Source organism: Microtus pennsylvanicus, chromosome 22 (genome assembly GCF_037038515.1).
Source record: "Microtus pennsylvanicus isolate mMicPen1 chromosome 22, mMicPen1.hap1, whole genome shotgun sequence".
Taxonomy (NCBI): Eukaryota; Metazoa; Chordata; class Mammalia; order Rodentia; family Cricetidae; genus Microtus; species Microtus pennsylvanicus.
Window position 1 is genome coordinate 34,389,693 of NC_134600.1, and position 25,404 is coordinate 34,415,096.

At 46.2% G+C, this 25,404-nt stretch overlaps 1 protein-coding gene across 3 annotated transcripts in view; it reads left to right on the forward strand.

Annotated features, from left to right (window-relative positions):
* Gsap (gamma-secretase activating protein) overlaps positions 1-25,404 on the forward strand; it is an 84,826-nt gene that overhangs the window by 48,050 nt on the left and 11,372 nt on the right. For all 3 annotated transcript variants that reach the window (XM_075956317.1, XM_075956316.1, XM_075956318.1), the window contains exons 17-24: positions 2,578-2,647; positions 3,176-3,258; positions 7,543-7,596; positions 18,070-18,198; positions 19,143-19,201; positions 19,733-19,764; positions 21,241-21,302; positions 23,567-23,662. In XM_075956317.1, the coding sequence (XP_075812432.1) occupies positions 2,578-2,647; positions 3,176-3,258; positions 7,543-7,596; positions 18,070-18,198; positions 19,143-19,201; positions 19,733-19,764; positions 21,241-21,302; positions 23,567-23,662 (585 nt within the window). The remainder of the gene's footprint in view (positions 1-2,577; positions 2,648-3,175; positions 3,259-7,542; positions 7,597-18,069; positions 18,199-19,142; positions 19,202-19,732; positions 19,765-21,240; positions 21,303-23,566; positions 23,663-25,404) is intronic.

A 25,404-nucleotide genomic window follows, 5' to 3' on the forward strand; every position in this document is an offset into this window, starting at 1 on the left:
AATTCGCATGTTTTCCGTGGTGTGCTCTTCAAGGTAACGTGATGAGACCTTGTGCTGTCCGGCTCCGCCTGCTCTGAAATTGTGACTTGTCGCTGCGTCCAGTGTATTCGTGTTGCATTTGCTACCTGCCCGTTCATGGTGTAGCGGTTGTCTTGGTTACTGGCACACTCCCCTAGAATTATGGTGCCTGTGTTCCCTTACTCATATTTTACCTAATAATGGCCACGGCGTTTAGATATGCCAAAGGATCGCCATACAGGGTTTCCTTTCAATGAGAACTTGAAAGTTCTTGACTTAATGAGTAAATAAATAATGCCTGTCCGTGTTGCTAAGGCTTGGTGCCGTCTCAGGTTTCGGAATTCACAGGTGTGAATTTATCGTGAAGATAAAGGACGAAACTTACTCTCTTTTCTTTCTTCCTTTACCTGCTTTTCTGAGGCGAGGTTTTGCTCTGAGGCGAGGTTTTGCTCTGTAGCCCGGGGCAGTCTGGTACCCACTCTGTGGCCCAAGCTGGCTCCACATTTGCAGAAGTTCTTACCGGTCTCCCAAGTGCTGGGATGTCAGGTGTGAGCCCCTAACCCAGCCCTCAGCTGGCTTTTCTCTACTGTAAACCCGGCTCCCTCCAAAGACACACAGGAAACAGTGAGTTTCTCAGGCTACCGGTTTTTCTGTTCGTGTCTGTGTTTGGTACAATACATTACCAAGAGGGCCAAGCAAGCTGGATGTAGTGCCTCACACCTGCAATCCCAAGTGCTGAGACAAGATTATTGCTGTGAGTTCAAGGCCAGCCTCGGCTACACAGCAAGTTTGATGTCATCTTAGACTGCAGAATAAATTCCCGTCACAAACAAAAGAACACCGAAGGTTTAAGCTCTGTGGCAAGCATTTATCATTTTTAATAAAACAGCTTAGTCTGTCTTGTACACTGATGCATTTGAAGCATTCTCATCTATTTGGTTATTTACCTTTTGAAGCAATCCTGTAAGGTCAGCAAAACCCTGCTGTCAATCAGTGATGGATGCCGTCAGAGGCTGAGTGGTTAGCTGAAAAAAAGTATATTTAAAAAAAAAAGCATAAAGAAGCTGGAGAGATGGCTTAGCGGTTAAGAGCATTGCCTGCTCTTCCAAAGGTCCTGAGTTCAGTTCCCAGCAACCACATGGTGGCTCACAACCATCTGTAATGAGGTCTGGTGCCCTCTTCTGGCCTGCAGGCATACACACAGACAGGATATTGTATACATAATAAATAAATAAATATTTTTTAAAAAGCATAAAAATACACATTCATCTGCTTCCCTTTGGTGCAGGCCAAGGCCTGTTCTTTGTGAATTAGCAAACTAAAACGTCAGTCATTTCCTCCAGTCCTAACACGCTATATCTGATTTTCTGGTCCTTCCTAAAAGGCTTGTGTGTGTGTGTGAATGCATCTTCACGTGTTTTGTGTGTATACGCACACGTGTGTACACGCACACCTATGTGCATGTGTGTGGAAGTCCAGAAACCACATTGTATGTGTTTTTAGCCATTCTCCACATCCATTCCCGAGACAGGGTCTCTCTAAACCTGGAGCTTCCCTTTTCTGCAGGCTGGATTCTCGTGGACCTGCCCCAGCCCTGGGGTAGACATGTGCTGCATCCCCGTTTTTATGTGGGTTCTAGAAACCAGATCCCATGCTTGTGTGGCAGCCACTTTAGCCACCGAACCATCGCCTTGGAAAAAAAAAAAACCTACAAAGTTATTTCGAAGACGATCAATGACTTAGCGGTCTTTCCCAAGTGCAGGCGTGCGTCTACCCAATTTTAACCATTGTTTACATGTAGTCATTTAGTGTTTGAGAATCTACGGCTAGTCTTACATTTGAGAAACATGCTTTTGAGCCTTCCCACGATATACAACTTTTATTGATGCAACAATACTCTTTTTGTATCTGCATTACACTCATTTATAGAAATTTTTATTAAATTACCTATGTAGAAATAAGAACAACGGGCACAGTAGATTTAGAATATCTGTTGTGAAGGAGCCGCGGCTGGGCGCGCCGTACCTGTCGAGCAGGAGAGGAGAGTTCCCTTCCTCCAGCAGCTGGACGTAGGGATAGAAACTGGGAGAGTTGCTGATGTAGGGTTTGGAGGTGTCCGCTGCAAGGGATGAACAGGCGCTCCTCGTGGGGAAGTGTGACAATGCTCACAGTGGTAGCTGCGGGGAACTTACACCCAGGGGTTTTGCTGTGCATTGCCACCTGTGTCCAGCAGCTTTCTTGATGGGCACCTTTTATAACACCATCAATTCTTAAAACAAAACACACAATGGATTGAAGAAAGTTTATCTGGAGCCTACCGAGAGGCCTCTGTTAAAAGGGTATGTTAAAAGCAGTATTTACAACACTGACATGCTCAGCCAGGGCTATCTTGGCTTTTAAGCTGGAAGCTGGTATATTTTTCAAGTCATTTCAAAATAGATGTGAAATTTAAAAGTTCATTCATATATGTATTTTTTTATTATGCGTTTTTATATTGCCTTGGTGGGACTGAGTGCAGATTTAAAAGCCAACAGGGCTCTGTGGTCTTTCTTTTTAAAGATTATTCAGTGGATTTGTGAGCACGTCTCTGCCTGCCATTCATTTGACCTCATCCAGGAATTTCTAATCGGTAAGTGTTGCTGATGTTGCGCTGTGAGCTGTGTTTGGCCCTTTTGTTTGAGGGAGATCAGGAAACTGATACCGAATGCCTCTGTCTAGGCTTCTTGGGAGCATCCGTTTTGTTTTTTAACTTGATTGCCGTCAGTGGCTAATTAAATTTCATCCTCTTGTGGTTTTTGTAAGATACTGTGGTTCTCAGAGACTGATAAGAGAGATATAAGATCAGATTTTGATTCTTTAACCTCATTACCAAAATTTTCAGTCAAATGCATCTTTCCGAGCCTAGTTTTATGTTCGTCGGCTATATGTAAGTGGTATAGCGTTATCCGGGTTGAAGCAGTATCAAAGGGATTTTTAAAAATATCCTCATTGTAAAAAAGAGAACCTGAACGTTTTAAGTCGTAGATAAAATCATGGTGGTTACTCCCAGAGGCATGAGCGAGGCAATGAAAACTTATTGGCTTACTTGATTTGGTTAAATTACAACGTTGATTTCTCTGTCCTTATCACGTTATGTGTCTTTTAAAAACTGACTCAGCTTCTTCCTACTGGAGCGTGTATCCGGATCTGGCTGGCGTGGACAGGCTCCTACCTTACTCCTCTGTGCTGACGTGGAAGACAGTAAGTTAACGGAGTCTCAGCGGCTTCAGCACTGTGGGCCAGTGGCAGACAATTCCCGTTATGGAAACCAGTGCTATGATTTCACTTCTGTCTTGACTGATAAGGAACTGAGTTGAAGTTTCCTGACAGAATGTATAAATGTCCCTAATCAGAAAATCTAAAATCTAGAGCATTTTGAGGGTCAATACGGTGGCACATGTGAAAAATTTTACCACATAGCCTATATGGATATGTATGTATGGTTTTGTCCATAGGTACACGATATATTCCATATAGTAAAATCCTATCCGCTATACATGCATACATGCGTGCATGCATATGTCCGCGCCTATTCTGAAATGCAGCGGACCTCTGCCATTGCCAGGAGTGTTTGATAGACTTGATGGAGCAGACACAAGGTGTCTGTGTCCCTCTTTCAACTGCCAGGCCGAGCTATAAGCCTCAGTGGTCGTATTTTATAAAATGACATGTTTACTCCTGTGTTGACTGAAGTGTGCGGTCGGTTTTTATGAACGAGGAGCGGTTAGACCACTGTGGTCATACTCGGCAGACCGTGACTTTTATGACTCCGTTCCCTGTTTTTGTAAGGATTTATAAAGAAACGGAGGTACTAAAAGCTTCCAGCTGAGTCAGTCAGCAGTCTTGAGCTTGCTTCCTTCCCCTGCTCTTCTTCCTGTCAGTCTGGGCTCCAGTGCGGTGCGGCCGGTGTGGTGCGGCCGGTGTGGTGCGGCCAGCCGCTTCTCCTCGGCCCCTCTCAGCTCCGTAGTGGAACACCGTGCTTGGTCCTGAAGCAGGAGTTGTATTGAAAGGGAATTTAGAGCAATAAATTTAATTTAGGGAACTATGTACTAGGATAAATTGTGACATTTTTTATTTTGTATTTTGTCTATGTAGCGGTACAGTCAGTAGAGGCATAGCCTACTGTGTAGCACACGCGTGTAATTCTACACTCGTGAGAGTTAGGCGGGAAGATCCTGAGTTAGAGGTTAGCCTTGTTTGTGTAGAAGTGATACCCTGTCTAGAGGGAAAAAAAAGAAGGGCTGGAGAGATGGCTCAGTGGTTAAGAGTACTGCCTGCTCTTCCAAAGGTCCTGAGTTCAATTCCCAGCAACCACATGGTGGCTCAGCCATCTGTAAATGAGGTCTGGTGCCCTCTTCTGACATTCAGGCATCACACAGACAGAACATTGTATATATAATAAATAAATAAATATTAAAAAAAGAAAGAAAAAAGAAATATCTAAATGCATTTGATTTATTTATTTCTTTTTCTCCTTTCTCTTCTTTTTGTCTTGAAACATGGACTCGTGTGGCCCAGCCTGGCCTGCCTCAAGGCCTGTGGAGCGGAGGACACCTTTAAATTTCTGATCCTCCTGCCTGTCCTCCCAAGTGCATGCGCCGCCATATCGTACAGTGATGCTCGATTCGTTTCTAATGTTTGATGCTTACAACAGTAGGCTGTTTGTTTTGTTCTGTTTTGCTTTGTTCTTCCACCTGAAGGCCCTTCTCTGCTTGTCTTTTGGGCTGTAGTTAGTAGATTCCTTTGCTTCGGTGTAAAATCGTAAGAGGAAAGACCTGAGCTTCTCCTTTAATGGGCACCCACGCAGTTGTTTTTCCTTTAGATGACTTGCGAGTGCATAGGCCCACTCTGTGGTTGTGCGGCAGGAAGTCTGCAGGTTACACCATCGGGTCAGGAAATGCACAGCTCAGTCCTTTGTGCTTCTTAACCACGGGTTTTTGTCTGAAGAGTAGAGAGGCAGGGTCGGAACCAGTGGTCCCTGGGCTGTGTTCGAGCTGGGGGTTCTGCAAAGCCACCATCCCGATGGGTAGCAGAAATTTGTTCATTTCTCGGGGCTCTCTGTGGCACAGGCTACTTGGTGAACACACACACAGTAACATCTGAGTGCCCCACAAGAAAATGCAGAGAAACCCACGGTTATAACTACACACCAGACTTATCTTGGGGTTTACCAAGTTGCTTTAAAACGTCTTGTGGTTAGAATAAGTTACCTTAAAAGGCCTCCTTTAATCCCAAAGCTCTATGCATTTATATTCATCTTTAGCAATGATGTAAGCTTTACCTTTCCCTTCCCTAGTCTATAATCATCCCTAATGCTACAACTTAAAAACTTGCCACAGTAGGAAATAGCAAGTTCACATATCTGGGCTGAAAGATTGACTTGGATTTTTTTTTAACTTGAAAGAAAGAATTCATCATGTACCTCAGGCTAGTCTAGGAGCCTCTCACTGAGACTAAAAATGTACAATACCATACCTACTAACAACTGGATTTTAAAAAATATTATAAACACTATTATAAGAGCACAATTATAAAAAAGAATTTGGAAAAAAGAAACAAACAAAAAACCCCCACTCACTCAATTTAACCAGATCCAAAGTCTATACATTTTAATGGACTTCTATATAGTTAAGTAAGATACTAGAAATTAGAATGTTCTTGCCTATTGCTAATTCTAAAGCATGTTGTAATTATAGTTATTTTAAAATGTTATAATTATGCATTTTAAAATGTTATTTAGACTTACATAGGTTGCTTTTAATGTCACTATAACAAAATAATGCCACAAGAAGCAACTGACTTAAGGGAGCAGGATTTTCCATCCAGTTTGGGGGGTACGATCCTTCAATTTTAGGGGTTACAGTTCTCCAGTTTTAGGGGATACAGTCCTTCAGTTTTAGGGGATGCAATATTTCAGTTTTAGGGGATACAACCCTTCAGTTTCAGGGAATACAATCCTTCAGTTTTAGGGACACAGTCCTTCAGTTTTGAGAGATAGAGTCCTTCAGTTTGGGGGGATAGAGTCCTTCAGTTTGGGGGGATACAGTCCTTCAGTTTGGGGGGATAGAGTCCTTCATAGTGGAGAAAACGTGCTGGCAGCAGCTGGTCATACCGCCCCACAGCCGAGAGTTAGAGAAGAACCAACACCCCTGCCCCACTGGCTTTACCCTCAGTACGCAGTTCAGGACTCACAAGGAAGGGTGACCCACCCCAACCCCCTAATTTAGATAATTCCTCACAGCTGTATCCAGAGGCCTGCTTCTGGTCATCTTAGATGCTGCGCAGCTGAGAGCCAGCACCAACCAGCACAGACCCTACAGACACAGCACCGTTTTGGTGCCTGTGTGTATGGCTGAGTGGTGATGAATGAAGTTCATGTGATTTTTAACGCAGACGTTCTGAGCTCCTGTGGGGAACTCAAGGGCTCAGAAGTTCTGAAAGTTCACCCCTGCCTCACAGATGACCGTCCTTCCGTAGGAGTAGTGTGTCCATAAGATCCAGTCACTCAGACTCCAATTGGACATTTTTACAAAGCAATCCTAGGCTGTTTTCTAGTGTCAGCTACATCTGGAAGGAAATCCGAACTGGCAGATAGGCAGGCTACATAGTTAGCATACAGATACATTTTCCATAGTATCCATGAAGTCAGGACAATTTGGGAAGTTTTATCCTTTTAAATACGCCCCCCACTTTTTAATGTATAGGATTTCATTTAGCCAAGGCTGGCCTCAAACTTTCTACGGAGCTGAGGATGGCCTTGAACTCCTGATCCTCCAGCCTCTCTGTCCCTTGCCTGGGATTAGACATTCAACAACCCCTAGCTCATTAAGGTTGATCTAGTGTTCACTGTTAGCAGAATGCCGTGCTGGGCTTTCCTGGCATGAACTGAGCATGTCTTAGCTCAGCTGTTGGCCTGTGCAAATGTCTTTCTGGGGCGCTCCTGTCCTGTGATCATGGTGGACCTCACTGTGTGAGAACCCCACCGATTTTGGTACCCTCTAGAGAGGAAAAGACCAGCTAGCGCTACAGATAAGTAAGTGAAAGGCGGAGGACAGGGAGAAAGGAGTACAGATGATTTGATGGTTTCATCAAATTATGACTTTAACAGTTCAAACGTATTTTGCCTCATTTGTTAGGTAGAAATGTGTTAAAACGCAGTATTTGTTCTGCATTTCCTCCCAACAACCTTTTCTCCCTCAGCTATTATTTAAAGCACTTTTCCTTTTCCAAGGCAAGCGACGACACTGTGTCCTGTTATTTTTACACTGGGACGTTATTTAAAGTAAAGGTTATCACACAGGAAGCTGGCTATCCTTAGCGCCTGTCTGTGCAGAAGCACTTCCTGAGGAGGCCAGAGGGTGGGGTGGTTGATATGTTGTGTGTGGCCTCTCATAGGAAGAGCGTGGGATGGTTGATATGTTGTGTATGCTCCCCCCATAGGAAAGCATGTGGTGTTTGATATGTTGCCTTATCTCCTCCCCCCAGGAAATTCCTGGATTAATGCTTGTGACAGAAGAGCTCCCGTTGCCTCTTATGAAGGTAAGTGGCTTGCAAAGAGGGCGAAAGCTCATGCCTGAGGAGACCTCTGCTTCCCCCGTACCACTGTGGTTCCCAAAAGAACTGCAGCCTGCTGGAGACCAGTGCAGCCCAAAGCAGGGTGAGCTCTCTGGAGACTGGAGTCTTGCTCATAGAGTGTATCAGGTCTTAGGGCTGCTGTTTGAAGAGCGAGTGAGGCTTTCTGAAGCTGGGAGAGAGTTATGGAGCTCAGCTTGAAAACTGGATCGCCAATACTTGCCACAAGGGTTTATTTCCTATTGAAGGAGCTCTTGTAACTTCCCTTTGGAGGCTGGAAGCTGTGTTTGATTTGTAGTTCCTCCTTCCAGTGTGCTCACGTGCACACACACACTCACAACACACACACACACACACACACACACACACACACACACACAGGGTTGGGACTATCTCATTTCCTGGTACCTCAAAGAACAGCCCCTCCATCCCTCAAAGGTGACCGGCAGTGGCTTGCCATTTGGCCCCCCTCAAGCTCTTTCCTGTGCACCAAGCTCTGGGGCTTAGTGTCTCTCTACAAACGGCTGGTTTCTGAGTCCAATAGGAAGGACGGGGTGGGGTAAGGTGAGGAGAAAATAATACACACATAGTTAAAACTGTTGCGGGGCAGGGGTGTCTTCAGCACCGTCTCCCTACAGCTCCGTTATTGCTTTTGGCATTACCTCTTGTGATCACAGCCTAGGCTGGGGAATCTCAGCTTCTTGTGATTACAGCTGGCCTAGGCTGGGGAACCTCAGCTTCTTGTGATTACAGCTGGCCTAGGCTGGGGAACCTCAGCTTCTGGCAGCAGTGTCTACTTCTTGTGCTGAGGTCTTTTATTTACATTTGATTCTTCGGGCCCTTGCGGCTCAACAGCTGGGGAGGCACAGCGTTAAGATGGAGTCTGGCTTGCTGGTTCTATAGCTTTTGGTTCTCAGAGGCCCTCAAAGACAGACTGGGCAGCCGTCTCGAGAAGCAAGCATGGAGCCATTGTGAAACCCTCCTGATGTAGGAAGATGAGAGGAAAAGTCATGTTTCCGAGGCAGCCACAGGGCACGTTCTGTGTCTTAGCATTTCATGGTTTGTGTCTTTACTGGTGGTTCTACCAAACCCATAACGTACACAACCGACAAACCTGCGAAGGGGTTGTTTTCTTTGTTCTGTTTTCGTGCTGGGCTTGAACTTAGGTCCTTCAGGGGCTGGACAGCTACCCTACACTTCTGCTGTACTCTTGGTCTCTGGTGTAGCTGGGATTCCAGGTATATGATAATGCCATGACTAGCAAGAAGAAAATGTTCAGAAGAAATATAATCCACAGTTAAATAGCTTCTAGGGTAGCAACTGCTACCTTCCACTTCCTCTTTGTCTCTGCCATAGGTGTGTGTATGTGACTCAGTAGTCATGGTGATCTAGGGACAGTTGATCAAATATGAATTCATATTATAGAAAGCAATGATTGGTAATGATTCCCCTGAGTTGGCATGTCTGAATTTATTTAATCAGTCTTCTTCGGCCTGTTTAATTATCTTGACACGGCACCCACATTTTCTAGGGAAACAACTCAGTGGGAAGGGAAGGCCTGGCATGTGTGAGGCCTTGGCTTTGATCTCTTGTACTACATTTGTTTCTTTTATCCAATTAAAGATAATATTTCCATTTTATATGTTATGTATTCTTATACATGCAGTTTTTCTTTTGGTTTACTCCCCTAAGGTCAGAAATTAAGAATGTTTTATGGTAAGACACTGTGGCTTTTTTCTGTAGCTTTTATTTTTTTCTTACTAAACTAATATTCCACAAAAGTTGAGTTAATTTACACAGTCAAAGAGTTTGAGGGGACCGAAGAAATGAATCCTAGGTTGAGAGCACTTGCTCTTCCAAGAACGCATTGGATTCTCCACAGCAAGTGGTTCACAATGACCTTGCCTCTGACTCCAGCCACAGGGGATCTAGCGCCCTCTAGCTTCTGTTGCCGCCTACACACACATGGCATACACAGAGAGAACTGTGTATTCACATCCATAAATCTAAGACCAAAAGGACTTAGGAGTTTATTAGCTTTATTACAACCTTATCAACGTTGTGTGCTTTTAAAAGCAAGTATAAGGGAGCGATGAGAAGGCCTTTTGTCCTTTTCCTCATTGGCTTATTGTAGGCCATTAATTCTGTCTCACAGTGTTCTTGCTGTATTATAGGAAGGGTTCTCTGATCACACTTCCTCTTTCCTAGGATAGACTAGGGGCGGAAGGAGATGAGACCATCCCCTCCTGCTCGGTGTGAGCATTTAGTCTAGTGCTGTAATCCAGCTGCGTCACCTCAGGTTTGCATGTTGCTCTTTGCCATTGCGGCTCCTGCAGAGGACCTGGGTTCAGTCCCAGCACCCACACGGCAGCTCACAACCATCAGTCACTGCAGTTCTAAGGGTCTGGCATCTTCCGGTCTCTAGGGGCACCAGGCATGCACAGTGCATGTATACCTGTGTGCACATAGGTAAGCATTCATATGTTGGGGGCTGTGGACCCCCAGACCCTGAATTTCTTGTGAACAAACTCATTTTCCCCTGCTCTGAGCAGCCTGCAGGCTGCTCAGAGCAGGAGACTCTGATGGCAGGGGAGTGGGTTCTGGTGAGTCTGCAGCTGAAAGATTCCGAGAGCTGGGGCGTGGACAGAGTCCTATATAAGCTGCCCCTGAGCACAATGAAGTGGGCATTGTTGTCTCAAGGATGACCATATTCCGTATTTCTGTCTGTCTGTGTGTGCGTGTGTTTCTTAGTCTCCAGCCCAGTTCCCGGCTCATGTACCGTCCCATAGTGCGGGCGCTATATTCATATACATTTTTAAGTCTTAAAAGCTCTAGGTTTTTTTGTTTGTTTGTTTGTTTGTTTTTTTAAAGTCAGCATATGGGAACAAGATTCATGCATTAAAGAAATGTTGCCAAAGGAGCCTTCCTAAGAATGGCTTTGATCCTTGGTAAACGATGTGTTGGTCTGGGGAAGCAGCAACTTGTGTAAAAGGTGTAAAATTGCGCCTGATTTTATAGTGAGAAGAGAAACCATTGGGCTATTTAACCACAGGAAGCCAGAGAGGGAACTACAGCCGTACAGATGTGAGGGGGAAGAGGTGAGCACGCTTCAAGTAGAGGAGACGGTGTCTTCTCCAAAAGAAGGCTTAAAATCAGACCTTCCTTCCTTCCTCCCTCTGTCCCTCTATCCCTCCCTTCCTTCCCTCCCTCCCTCCCTTTCTTCCTTCCTTCTTCCTCCCTCCCTCTGTCCCTCCCTCCCTCCTTTCTTCCTTCCTCCTTCCTCCCTTCCTTCCTTCCTTTCTCCCTCCCTCGCTTCCTTCCTTCCTTTCTTCCTCCTTCCTCCCTTGCTTTCCTTCCTTCCTTTCTCCCTCCTCCCTCACTTCCTTCCTTCCTTTCTCCTCCCTCGCTTCCTTCCTTTCTTCCTTCCTAACTTCCTTCCTAACTCTCTTCTTTCTCCTTCCCTCGCTTCCTTCCCTTCCTTCCTTCCTCCCTCCCTCCCTTGCTTTCTCCCTTCCTCATTCCTCTCTCCCTTCCTCCCCTCCTTTGCTTCCTTCCTTCCTTCCTCCCTCCCTCCCTCCCTCTCTCCCTCCCTTCCTTCCTACTAATGTTGTCTGTCTTCCTTTTTGAGACAGACTCTTGTTCTGTAACCTATGCTCACCTTGAACAACTGGTCATTGTTCTTCCTCAGTCTCCCAAGCGCTGAGATTCCAAGTAGGCGCCATATGCGTGGCTCAGAACCAGACTCTTTAGTGTGTGTAATCATCTGTTAGGCCATTACTGAGTGGCTGAACCAGAGACGAGGAAGGCCGGAAAGACCTGAAACCCACCTGCTCACAGCCTCTGACTTGAGTGCTGCGGGTTTCCCAGGACGCAGGTCTCCTGGGCGTCTGGGATCCTGTGTTTGCTTCCTGGGCTCTTCTCCATCCAGACTTTGCTTACAGCTTCCCCATTCAAAGTGGTTTAAAGCTACTTGAACTAGACAGAGCAAGGGAAGAATTTGCTACTTATTGAAGCATAAAATACACTAATTTTCCTTAGAGCCCCCAGTGCAGACAGGTGACATCGTTTGGGGAAAAGATTTGCTAGCGATCTGAAATATTAGCATTATCACAACGTACCAGCTCTCTAGACCCGCTGTATTGGCAGAAATAAAGCACGGTCTGCTGGTTCTCGGGGAAATTCTGATTTTCCAAAGTTTGGAGCGCATGTGTTTCCGGGGAGAGTGAGCTACAGTGAGTTCAATTAATATTGTGAGCATGCCTGTATGATACCACAAGGCAGCATCAATGACCAGTCACAGAGCTTCAGCCAGTGAGCTGGTTCTTCTTGTGCTTTTGTGGAGATGGGATCGCCTGCCTCCCAGCTATAAAAGAGAGCCAGACCCACGCCTGAAGATTATTATTTCTATTCCTGTTAATTTTTTAAAAATGTTTTTTATGGAGCTATATATTTTTTCTCCACTCTCCTCTGTTCCTCCCCTCTTCTGTTCCTTCCTTACCAGCCACTCTGGGTTGGGCTTCTCTTCTCTGTACTTCTGCTTAGAGATATAATATTCAATTTCTAAGACTGCGAGGAGGGAAATATCTTACTCGACCCTGGCTTTCCGCGGGCATATACTCCAAATGGGAGATATGCCGGTTACAGTTAAAATAGTCCAGCCTACTAAAAACAACACAAAGCGGCTGATAAAACCCCCAGATGGGTCAAGGAAGTGGAATTTTTGCCTGATGCCGGAGCAGGAGGAAGCTTATTTATATTCATGAGACTGCTTGTGGCTCTTAGTGGTCACCCTCTTCAGGTCTGTTGTCACATGTCAACACGACTGCATCATCTCCATGCTAGAGACAGTGCCTTCCTCCATTTCTCTGCACAGCTGGTGCTGAGATGAGATGCCCTGCAGATCCATGAAGACCCGGGCCAGCTCTTGGTACACAGAGTAAAGGGTTCTCTCGGGGGGCACCTCCTCCCCCAAGAAGATGCCGATGAACCACAGCCAGAGGGTCTTTCAGAAATGAGAGGTGGATGTTCGCTCCCCCAGCGACTTGCAGATGAACCAGTACCACCGGCCCCTGTGTTCTGTTTCTGGATCAGTTGGCAATCCAAGCCATAAGTGAGAAACGGTCCCCTCATGTAACCGGCCCTTTTGTTTAACCAACAGCAGTGAGGGACTTCCTGCAGGGATTGGTTTATGGCATCTCAAGAAATGGAGCAAGATGATTTTTGAAGAAGAGATGGGAATAATTTTCTTTCTTCCAAAGTAAAAGGTTAAAACTCCCTTTTGTACAGAGAAACATGCCTTTTGGCCATTCCTTGACAATCCGATTGCTTCTTAACCCGGACACCAAGGACTACTAGCTAAGCTCATATACACATTTAGGTTGTTTTTGGTTTTGTTTTTGATTTTTTTTGCAAATCACTTTTGTATATTTTTAAAGATTTGTTTATTTTTGTTTATGTGTAAGTGTGTGTGTGCTTGCATGTTTGTTTGTATACTTCAGGTGTGCGTGTGCCATGGAGACCCCTTGGGTCCCCTGAAACTGGAGTTACAGGCAGGCATTGAGTTATCCCATGTGGGTGCTAGAAACCAGACCCAGGTGTTCTGCAAGAGCGGCTGAGACATCTTAACTACTGAGACATCTCTCTTGTAGTCATTTTGTATTTTTAAAAGGCCACTGTGAGCTAGACATGGTGGTGCATGCCTTAAATCCTAATTCTCAGGAGGCAGAACTCCGTGAGTTTGAGGCCAACCTGGTCAAGTCAACCAGGCGAGTTTCAGATCAGCCATAGTGAGACTCTGTCTTAAACACAAGACCCTACTGACTTCTTTTCGGATAGCTGGTGTATCACGAGACCTGTGGTTTTCACTTTGCATGGTTATTCTCCACGGGGACAGTATTTGGAGCCCTCTCAACTTCAGTCCACTTTAGTCAAGTGTCAATTGAGTGCCTGGGCCGCACCCAAATGCCATTGTGAGGTGCTGAGCTGGGCTGGTAGGGTGGGCATGTGCAGATTCTATTTTCCTTTTCCTTCAAGGTGTGACATCTAACATTTTTTTTAAAAAAATAAAATAAAAGCTACGTTTATTTTCTGATCATGTTGGCTTTCTCTAGAAGCTGGGAGTCTTCAAAGATAGAGCAGCGCATGCGCTCTACCCGGCTCCTCGTTCTCAGTCACCGCTGCCCGCATCAGCCTTCAGGGCTGTGCGTCAAAAGCCTTGGACCGGGCAGGAGGCTCACTGCACTCACCAGGATGTGCTCAAACCACGTCTTCAGCTGAAAGCGATGATCCATAAAAATTATCCCAGGAACCTGAAAACCTCACGCGGCTTTAGGCCACACCCCCTTAACAATTACGTCAGGCAGAAGCCGGTGTTTCTAATGGAGTCGCATGCCGGAGGCCGCAATCCACTAACGACTGTGAGCAGCGTTTGGCCTTTTCTCATCTCTCAAGGTCTTGCCTCTGATCCATCCTTGCCGCCAATCCAAACCCAGAGTCTTGGTTTTGCCCTCACTGGCTTTGTTCACTTACTAATAGCCCTGGTGAACATACATACCGTCTTTATCTTTTGTTTTCTTAAATATGTTTCCCTGGAACCCCGTGTTTCCCAGTCTCCCAAACAGGCCTTTCAATTTACAGCCGTCTTTGCATGTTAACAGGGTAAACATTACGCCACTGACCAAATGCTGATGGTACTTCCCAACAGTCAGAAAACGTGGAGATTATAATAGGCCAACAGACTCTCTGAGAATTTTTATGGGACCTTTGACTAGTAGTATTTCTTACTAAGTATAAGTTTTAACTTTTGTTTTGTCTACAATACAGATCTTTGTGTTCTGTTTTGTGACTTTTCCTGGACAGACGTGAACCATGTCCACTCTCCAGATAGCACATCAAGAACAGACTAAAGAGATAATGCTTCCTAAGTACAGCTTGGTGAACCAGAGAGCTCATTACTGGGAATGTTTCCATATAGAAGAAGAGGGATGCGAGACCTTTTTATTCAGCAGTTTTGAACTATTTTAAGGCCTGAACTCTCTAAAAGGTGTAAGCAACTCTGGGGAAAGTCCCTGTGTGAGCACACACTGTCTAACCATGCACACTGTAGAGACCCTGTGTGAGCACACACTATCTAACCATGGACACTGTAGAGACCCTGTGTGAGCACACACTGTCTAACCATACACACTGTAGAGACCCTGTGTGAGCACACACTATCTAACCATGGACACTGTAGAGACCCTGTGTGAGCACACACTGTCTAACCATGCACACTGTAGAGACCCTGTGTGAGCACACACTATCTAACCATGGACACTGTAGAGACCCTGTGAGCACACACTAACCATGCACACTGTAGAGACCCTGTGAGCACACACTAACCATGCACACTGTAGAGACCCTGTCAGCACACTGTCTAACCATGCACACTGTAGAGACCCTGTGTGAGCACACTGTCTAACCATGGACACTGTAGAGACCCTGTGAGCACACACTAACCATGCACACTGTAGAGACCCTGTCAGCACACTGTCTAACCACGGGGCAGTCTAGCACGCTTGAAGGCTGTTCTCTGCCCACAGTTGTTTTTCTGTTATCCTTGGTTGACTCAAGACTATGAGAAAAACGAGATTTAAAAATACATTTATCTCTCTGTGTATGTGTGGGTGTGTAGGCAGAGGAGGGCTGTGGGAGGTGATCCTCTCCTTCCACCCGTGGGCTAGGAACAGAAACCACGGAGCCATCTTACTGGCCCCCAGAGATTTTTTTTTTAAGTGCAGAGAAGAATTTTTTTTTAAACAAACCCACAGTGTGAGTTTAGTCTTCTGTCAGCAGGAGCATTTGACTTAAAGGGACCAGGCCACACAACCGGGGGACCCCAGTTCTCTCCCTGGATAAGATTGTGGTAAATCCCACTCTAAACTGCTGTGCTAAAACAGGCATGCACATAGCCAAACTGACCACTAGATGGCGCCACAACACCAGCTAGTTTTCTAGTATTGGCTCCAGTGTTCCATGGCCAGATGTAGGGAACAAAAAGGCGGTAGCTAAGTATGCAGGACTTGTCTGACTTTTAAGAGTATATTATTATTATTGTTGTTGTTGTTATTTTCTAGAGAGAAAATTATTATTATTATTATTTTCTGGAGAGAAAATATTTTCTAGTGAGAAGGGATAGGTAAAATAAATTTGCCATAAATAAGGGCAGGGCTCATCTTTCATTGGTCCCTGAAGGAAAGTCCGGGAAAGCACCCTGACCGCAGCACTCCCGTGTACCCTGGAAACGCGTCTTAGTTTTCAAGGTTGTGAGATTTTCTATCTCTGGGAGAAGGGGCTTTGGCTGTGTCGGCCGTTCAGCTTTCTAAATAAAAGTATAAAAGCACCACATAACTTACCTTACTGAGATCCCCAAATCTGTGGGAAGCCTTTCCGTTAGCTTATGAGTCACACTGCAGTGTGGTATTTCATCTATCACTATTTTATTTTTTTTTCTCTTTTAAACGTCCTATTCAAAGATTTCGTACATGCACTGTCCTGGTTAAGTCTTCGCTGCACTAAGCAAACACTATGGCTGAAAACAACCCGGGAAGGAGAGGGTTACCTCAGCATGCAGAGATAGTCCATCATAGAAGGAAGTCATGGCAAACACCCAAAGCAGGAACCTGGAGTCAGGAACTGAAACAGAGGCCACGGAGGAGTTCTACTTCCTGGCTTGCCCCCCTGCTTCTCTGATTTCTCACAGACCCCAAGATTACCTGCCCATAGACCACACCACTCGCAGTGGGTGGGCCCTTCCACGTCAATCATCAATCAGGAACCGCACGGCCTTGCTGATAGGCCAGTCTGATGATGGAGGCGTTTTCTTAGTCGAGGCTCCCACCTCTCAGATGACTCTCGCTTGTGTCAATTTGACAAATGAAACTAACCAGTCCAAGCATATAGTTAGATTCGACCCGCCCCATGTCCACCTCCACCTCCTCCTCCTCCTCTCTGCTCTCCCCCATCTTCATGTGGTCCTTTGGAACACCCTGAACCCCTTAGTACTCCTGTATGATCATCCTCTGGGCCATGAGCAGCGGTGCGGGCAGACTCTGAGGCACCGTATCCCCCTGGAGCAGACTGGGAGGGAAAGGCTGGCTTCAGTGTGCGGTTACAGTCTTTATATAGTAGCATTGATGAGTACTCTTCTTTCTCTAGTAATATGCAGAACACCTTTTATCACTATGAAAACTAGCAAGTACATGCTTCTAGTTTGACCAGCCGGCGGGGATGGAGATTCCAGGTCAATGCCATGATTTCTCCATGTCCTATAACGTGAATATGTGGTGTTTTCAGCAGTGGGGGGGGGGGGTCTTACCTTCAAGTTCTGGAGGGTAACAAGTAACAGCAGCAAACAGTTTATGTTTTGAGGGGTCTATAAGTTCTCTTATTTTCTTGAATTCTGTTAAGTCTGTTACCACATTGTAAGCAACGGCTATTAGACCACACATGTTGTATCTAGCCTTGGTCAAACATATGTGACTGCATCATAAAAACCAATTGATGCCAGCGAGACAGGAAAATACAGCAGAGTGAAGCCCAAAATGGCTTGCTGCCCTCCAACGTGGACGTATCCCGACGGAGCGTATATAAGAGTGCCCATGCTGTATGAACGGCCTCGTAGACCGGGCTATAAAGTCCCAGTGCTTTGTATAGTCTTTGCCATTGCGCTTCTACCTGCTGGCTCTGGCTGGCCTCCTTCCTTGGATGTGCCTATAAACCATTTCTGCCTCTGCTCTTGCCCAGGGCCCTGTCCAATTTCTCGTTCTGCAACACAGAGACCTGGAAATCCCAGTGTATGATCACCAGGCTCCCATGTTTACAGATAATGTTTTTCAACATTAAATACACATTAGCATAGTATTTTGTTATTAAAAGGCAAATAATAATGGTTACATTCTTCAAGAGAGAACAAATAACTAATAATTCAAAGACCTAAAAGCCAACAAATACTCTTTGGAAGAATTTAACAGCTATTGTGAAATTCGTTCATATTCTTCTGATTACTAGGTTTTGGAAGTGAGTAAACCTAGGAAGGAAGCAAGTCCATTCCAGTTGCTCTGAGTTACAGACACAGGACACAGTGTGGTGGCATCTCCCCAGCCAGGAGAATTGCTCCCTGGGGAGGAAATGCCTTTATACAGGCTTCCTGCTGAGCCCGCCCCCCCAAGTCCTTAGTTTTGGGAAATGAGCTGTAGGCCTCTGTTGTAAATGGGGAGAGAAGAGAGGCGAGGGCTCCCTGAGTCTCTTGACTGTCGAATTCTCATGGGTGTGACTGTACCATGAAAGATGTAGTCGCTCAGAAATGCCAACACCCAAAGGACATGCAGCGACACGCATGTAGTCCCTGCTATGGCGTGGACCTCAGTGCCTGCTTCTCACGCCCCTGCTGTTTGGTTGCAGGTCTACAGTTTGACGGGGTACTGGGCCAAGCTGAACGCCAACCTCGAGTATGTTAAGTACACGAAGCCCCACTTACACTACCACAACAGCGTTGTGAGGAGAGAATGGTACAACCTGATCTCTGAAGAGGTGAGCGTGCACATACACACACACACACACACACACACACACACACACCTAGCAGTAGAGACGGAGCGAGACCCACCACAAGGCTGCCTCAAACTGCCTGTGCTCTTCCCCGTCACCAGGCTGCCTTACCTCAGTGACAACCCAGTGGCAGGCAGGGTCACCTCTGCTGTCTGTTCTTTGAGGAAGGAATGGGAGTAGGAGACGTGAAGGGTGTGTAGCACATCCATGACAGAAGCACACGGAACATGTCTCGGATACAGTTAGATTACCTGCGTAGCTGAAAGTTCACTTAGAGAAATGGAGGTGTCCCCAGTCAGCGTTTGCTGGAGGTCAGGAAGAGGAAGAGTCCGTGAGACAGACTGTGAAGGGGTTGGACAGGCAGCTCTCCAGGGAAATGAAATAGTTTCACGGTGGCGCACTGTAGTACGTACATCTACACACATGATAGAATGGCATAGGACTAGACACATGCTATCACATCCATTTTCTGACTTTGACACTGTGGTCTAGGTATATTAGATAGAAACATTAAGGAGAACAGGGTGAAGGGTGCCTGGGAACCCTGAGCTACTGCCGTAGAGAGGCCCAGGGTCCTGCGATTATACTGCTTGAGAAAAAACTTTAATTAAAAAATAGGTGTTCTCAATACATGGGAAATAATAGTATTTTTGAAACCTTTAACTACACTGATTTTTTTTTTTTTTGATTTTCGAGACAGGGTTTCTCCGTAACTTTTTTTTTTTTTGGTTCCTGTCCTGGAACTAGCTCTTCTAGACCAGGCTGGCCTCGAACTCACAGAGATCTGCCTGCCTCTGCCTCCCGAGTGCTGGGATTAAAGGCGTGCGCCACCACTGCCCGGCCTTGATTTTTGTTCTTGCTATTAAAAAAATAATCTTTCCATGAAATTTCTACTTTCCATGTTCCTGACATGCTCTCTCTCCTAGAAAACGGGGCAAAGAAGGTCCACAGTGTACGTGAAGAACATTCTCGACAACGCAGCCAGGTAAGTGCCGCTGGCCCGGTCGGCTGCCTCGGTGGTGTGTGCTCGGTGAAGGGCTGTCCTTGGCTTCCTCTAGACCACAGGGAAGCCTCTAGAGAGTGGCAGCCTAGGATGGATGGCTTGAGATGGAGAGATGGTGAAGAAGGGAATGCCGTTGAGGGTGGAAATAGGTAGTGAGCTGTTTTAAGTTGCTGGTGGAGCTGGCTCTTATTTTGAAAGTGGTTTCTGTGCAGAGGCTTCATCATGGAGAGCTGAGCGTGGAGACCCATTCCAGCCGCCGTTCTATTTTCTGCCTCCATTATTTCCAGTAACTGGGAGCTGCAGCTTCTCTCGGTAACTGCTGTTGCTGGCACTAAAGGGCTTTGAAATTAATGCGCCCTTTGGTACTGAGTGAAGTTTTTGAGTTCCCTGGTAGGCAGAGAGCAGCTTCTCAGCGGTTTTGTGGGGCTTTCGAGGAGGTATATCTGTGCAGTGTCGGGCTCTTCGTTTTAAAAATGATGGCTCCTTTGTAAAGAACACACCATTTCTTTGCAGGGTGATTTCTAACATGGAGTCAAGGGCACTGGGTAAGAAGAGACCTGTACTAAAGTCCATGTCTTGTTTGCAACACTGTTCTTCTGAGTCAGCGGACTGGCAAGAAAATCCCTTGCAGCAGGATAATGGGGTATCATTGATAGCAACAGCTTTTAACCGTGACCACATAGCCAGTCCCACGTCTGTCTTGGCACCGGGTCCTTCCAGGGGCAGCTGCTGAGTATGTTTCTGCTGAAACAGTCCCTGGGTGTTGGCCTTCTGGTTTTCCTCATGCCTCCTCTCAGGGCTGATCTAATTAGCGTGGCCTCTGGCTGCCCCTCAGGGTGCGCTTGGTTCTCTTGCTTGAGCTGCTCTCCCCAGCTGTATGTGCCATCTGTGTGTTTTTCATTCTGGTTCCCACCGGGTCATGCCCTGGACTTGAGCAGTGTGGTTCTGTAGGGTGGACACCAGCTTTGGTTCCGAGGCTGTCACATGCCAGCCCCCAGTGCCTACACATTGTCTTCTAACCAGGCCCAAGCCTTTCTGATGTTGATCATGCTTTGGGAAGGACAGCCGTCATTAAGGAAACTATTTTTAATATACTCCTGTTTTTATGGGCTTGGATGTTTTCGTATGTGTGGAGACCCTATGAGAATTAACTTAGAAAGTGTGTTACGCACACTCAACAGCTGTATACACAGCTCCGTGAACCATGAAGGTGACTTATCTCCTGGGTGACCAGACCATCCTCCTGTAGCCGGGGACTGTGCCCTACTAGACAAGGCATAAATGTGTTACATCCATTCCTGCTATGCTTAGAGGCTGTGCAGTGTGGGAAATGTGGGAGATTTCGGAGCTCTACTCTGTGCCAGGCCTGTGACATCATCTTGAGGGCAGTGGCTCCCTTCCGGTGCCAGGCTTTGCTCCGCGTGAAGGATGCTGTCTGTGCTGAAACTGAACTCTGCAAACTAAGGGTTGTTAAGTTCATATTCCGAATACTTTCATCATAACCCGGAGTGTTAAGCAGGGTGGAGAAAACATTCATCCTAAGGCGCCAAGAATACCCATGCCTTTTAGAAGGGAGCATCAGCCAGTGGGTTCTTCCCTCCTTCCTGCTCTGGGCTTCTGGGAGAACCCAGTGGGTGTGCCAGGAAAGCCTACAAAAAGATCTGCTTGCCTGTTTGCCTTCCCCTGGCCTCCTGTCGGGTCAGTGCAGGGTCAGTCAGAGTGGGGAAGGCGACTTTTGGTCTAACTCTCTCACTGTTACAGCTTCTCAGTCTGAAAGTCTGTGCCCATCAGCACTGTTTGCCTTAGTTATTGCTGCCTCATCAGCTCAGTCACCTTCAAGGCCGCTGAACTGTGTGTTCAGGAGATAGTAGGGAGCCACACGGTCCTTCCACTGAGGCCTGCCGTCCCTAGAATTAGGTCTCTTGAGGGTAAGAGGCTCAGGTCAAGGCCTGGCTTGTGTGGTTCTGCTAGCCCACTTCCCGAACACGACCTCTGATGATTGCTCCTTTGTTCACCTGCAGAGCCAAGGTTGATACCTCTCCTACAAGAGGAAGATCGGCACCAGAGGCTGCTCGTGGGCCTGGTAGGTCATCCGTGGGCTTCTGTAGTGCGGGCGAGCAAGTGGTCCCAGGAAACCGTGGGCAAAGACAGTAGCCCAGTGTCCAGTAGCAAGCAGTACACATGTGATTTCTGCCCTCTTGGCATGGGTAGTCCATCAGAGGAGATGAATCCATCACAGAAATAAGCATGGAATTGTAAACTGCAATAAGGAACACATGTGTGCCCACTTTCTGTGATTCCAGACACATGCCCCTGCTTTAGCTGCTCCATGGGTTCTTGGGATCTGAGCTCAGGTCCTCAGGCTTACATGACAATCTCTTTGATCCACTGAGCCATCTCCATGGCCTGTGTTTGGTTTTTGACTATCAAATTGGCAAAAATTTACAAACTATAATAACAAGATTCAGGACACAGGGAATTGGCTATTGTTATGCCACACACTGAAAATGAAGACAAACTGTTTTGGTGGCATCTTGCAAAAGTGTGAGAGACAACCCATTTTACTTCCAGGAGCTGAAACGGATTGAAAGTTATGGCTATGGCAAAAAACCCTTTTCCGCCCCTCCCCCACTTTCCAATGAGGCTCTAAGCAAGAGGACACTGTCTCTGCGCTGACTCTAATGTAAACTTGGTCAGGTGTGATCACGGGTGCACACTTGTGTGTCATGTTGTTAACCACAGTGAAGAAACACGTACAAAAGGAAATAAAAAAATTATAGTACATTTCACAAACTTAAATACTTCTGTTCATTGAAGCCTGTGTGCATAACTGCATAGGGTAGACTAGAATAGGTGTGCATACCTGCATAGGGTAGACTAGAATAGGTGTGCATACCTGCATAGGGTAGACTAGAATAGGTGTGCATACCTGCATAGGGTAGTCTAGAATAGGTGTGCATACCTGCATAGGGTAGTCTAGAATAGGTGTGCATACCTGCATAGGGTAGTCTAGAATAGGTGTGCATACCTGCATAGGGTAGACTAGAATAGGAGTGCATAACTGCATAGGGTAGTCTAGAATAGGTGTGCATACCTGCATAGGGTAGTCTAGAATAGGTGTGCATACCTGCATAGGGTAGTCTATAATAGGTGTACATACCTGCATAGGGTAGTCTAGAATAGGTGTGCATAACTGAATAGTGGAGGCTAAGATGTACATGCAGGTGCCAAACCATGAGATATTTTAATTTTATTTTTATTCCAAATTTTATTTGTCAATTTGATTGAGATATTAAATGTGTTTTATCCAGGCCACTGACCTCAATCCCACTGTGTACCTAAGAGAAACTGACCTTTAATTTCTGATTCTCCTGCCTCAGCCTTCCGTATGTTAGGATTGTATAAGCATCAGGCCAGGCATTGCTTTTCATCTTTATAGTCATTACAGAAAAGTTAAATAGCACAAAAGTACATAGTAATTCTTAAATAAACATCTTTAAAAAGCCCAGTGCTGAATTGAAATGAGGAGGCATTGTGTCTTGTTGCATCCTGAGGTCACACTGAGTTCATTAAGGTGGAAGGTTTAAGGTTTATGCAGTTGTATGTAGTCTATGCAGTTGATACCCTGGACAGTGCTCACCAGATGCTCATTGCACAGGATCTCTTTAGCTAAGACAACAACAGCAACAAGAAAATCCCTCTTGCTGAGCGGGGCTTTTAAGCCAAAAGGGAGATCAGGAGAGGTAGCAAAAGGAAGGGAAAGAAATACATGAAGACGGAGGCCTGAGGATGCAAACCTTAGAAGGGAGATGAGGGCTTAGAGCAGATACAGAGGCCTGGGACAGAAGAATGAATTTTCATTACCTTCACCTGTGATGTGGGTGGCGCAGGGCAGATGTGGTGCCTGCTGCGTTTCCTTCTCTGTCTAATGTCTGTCCTTCCAAGATTCCCTACTGGCACCCCTTTGCCCCCTACAGTCTCTGTCTCCGTGGAGCATAATCACTCCATGAAGCATGGTCCCTCTGTGGAGCACCGTCTCTGTGGAGCACCGTCTCTGTGGAGCACGATCTCTGTGGAGCACCGTCTCTGTGGAGCACCGTCTCTGTGGAGCACCGTCTCTGTGGAGCACCGTCTCTGTGGAGCACGGTCTCTCTGTTTTGGACCTGCTCTTTTTCCAGAGCTGTTAGTGTTGTAGGTTTCTTCCTTTGGGGTGTCAGGGGTGAAGGGTTTTCCTCAGATGAAGGAATTTTCATGTTGATGTGAAATATTAATAATAACGCTAATTACAACCGGCCGCAGGTGTGGCTGTGCCTGTCCTGACTCATCCAGTGTCTCTCCTGTTCTCAGATGGTGTCTGAGCTAAGAGATCATCTATTGAGACACCTGCAGGGTGTAGAAAGGAAGAAGATCGAACAGATAGTTCTGGACTACGTTTCAAAACAGGTCGGTTCTACCTTTTTTTCCGAATTTTTTTTTTTTTTTTTTTGGTTTTTTGAGACAGGGTTTCTCTGTGGCTTTGGAGCCTGTCCTGGAACTAGCTCTGTAGACCAGGCTGGTCTCGAACTCACAGAGATCCGCCTGCCTCTGCCTCCCGAGTGCTGGGATTAAAGGCGTGCACCACCACCGCCCGGCCTTTTTTTTCCTAATTTCAGCCCTACCCTTAGCCCCATGTCTAGTTCTCAAGATGTCAGCCGGTGAGGCCATTGGTTGTTTAATGTGTGCGTGTTTATGTGTTTGTGTATGTGTGTGCATCTGTGCAGTGGGGGATGGGAGTGCCCATGGGCATGTGGAGGCCAGAGGTTCACTTAGCCACCCTCCATCACTCTCCACTTCAGTTTTGGAGACAGGCTCTCTCCCTGGCCCTGGATGGCATTTGTGCAGCTGGCTGGCCAGCCAGTGGGTTCCAGGAATCTACTTGTCTCTGCCCCTTCCATTATGAAAGCCAGGTTCCCTGTTTGACTTTTTGTGTGGTGTTGAGGCTGCACCCCAGGCCCTTGTTTTGTGTAGTTGGCAGCTTAGTGACTGAGACTGTGTCTCCCCAGCACCCTTGTCCCCCACTTTGCTTTTCAGCTTAGGTTTTGGAGATTTCCATCTTCAGCCTGGTATATTTGATGCTATAGATTGAAAGGAGGGCAAAAGGAACAGCAGAGAAAACTTGTTGTGGAAGGCAGCTTTCTGTCCTGCTTCAACTAGCTGTCCTGTGTTCACGGAAGCGTACGACAATAAGACCAGGGTAGCTACCAAGTGGCCACTTCTCATTTGGCCACTTCCACTTCTTTATTAAACAGTAAGTCTTGATTTCCATAATGAAGTTTTATACAGGTATGAGAGAGCTTGCACTTTAAATCTTAATTGGCTCCCAAAGCCAAACTTGGCTAGCTTCCAGCTCAGCTCTCCGTCCCCCGCCACATCTGCCACTGAGATGGTAGCTCATTGCCTGTTCGCCATGCATTGAGATGGCATTATGCAAATTAACGACACCTGTCCATATGTAGATGCAAACGATGTTCTGAGACTGGATTTCAGCCATATTTGCTTTTTCACAAAGCACCGAGACTGAAGTCTGGTCCTGTAGAACCTAGAAATAATACACTTGACAAATCGAAGTATTCAACGACAAAGAGAAAGAAGGTCCCATGATTTTTCCAAGTTTGGGTAAGACCAGCATGCAAATGGGAGTGAGCTTTATCATCTTAATATACTAGAAAAGGCTGGATGTTGTTACATAATGATATTTATGGTTGGAGTGTCCAGTCTCTGACTGCCTCTCAGTAGAATGGCGGTGAAATGCCCTTTAATAATAAGGTGTTGACCTGCCCGCTCCACATTGACAGAATGTTCTCAGTCATCCATCTGACTTCAAAGATGAAAGTCCTCTCTGTTCTTTTGGTCACCTTTAGTTTTTAGAACAAGGTCAGTTCTGAAGCAGTCTAGTAAGCAATCACGTTGATGAGAGCAGATACGCAAGGTAGAGGTGGCTTCCTGGGGTCTGTAGTCTTCAGGAACGAGCAGGAATTACTTGCATGAAACCACGTCAAGCCAGCAAGACTTTGTTGCACACATGGGTCATTTTCAGAATTGCTGGTTACCCAGACGTAGCTCCTCCCCACAAACAGCCTTGCCTGCTATGCCACATGGCCAGCGATAGCCACGCCTTTGGTGATCATACGGAGTTGTACATGGTG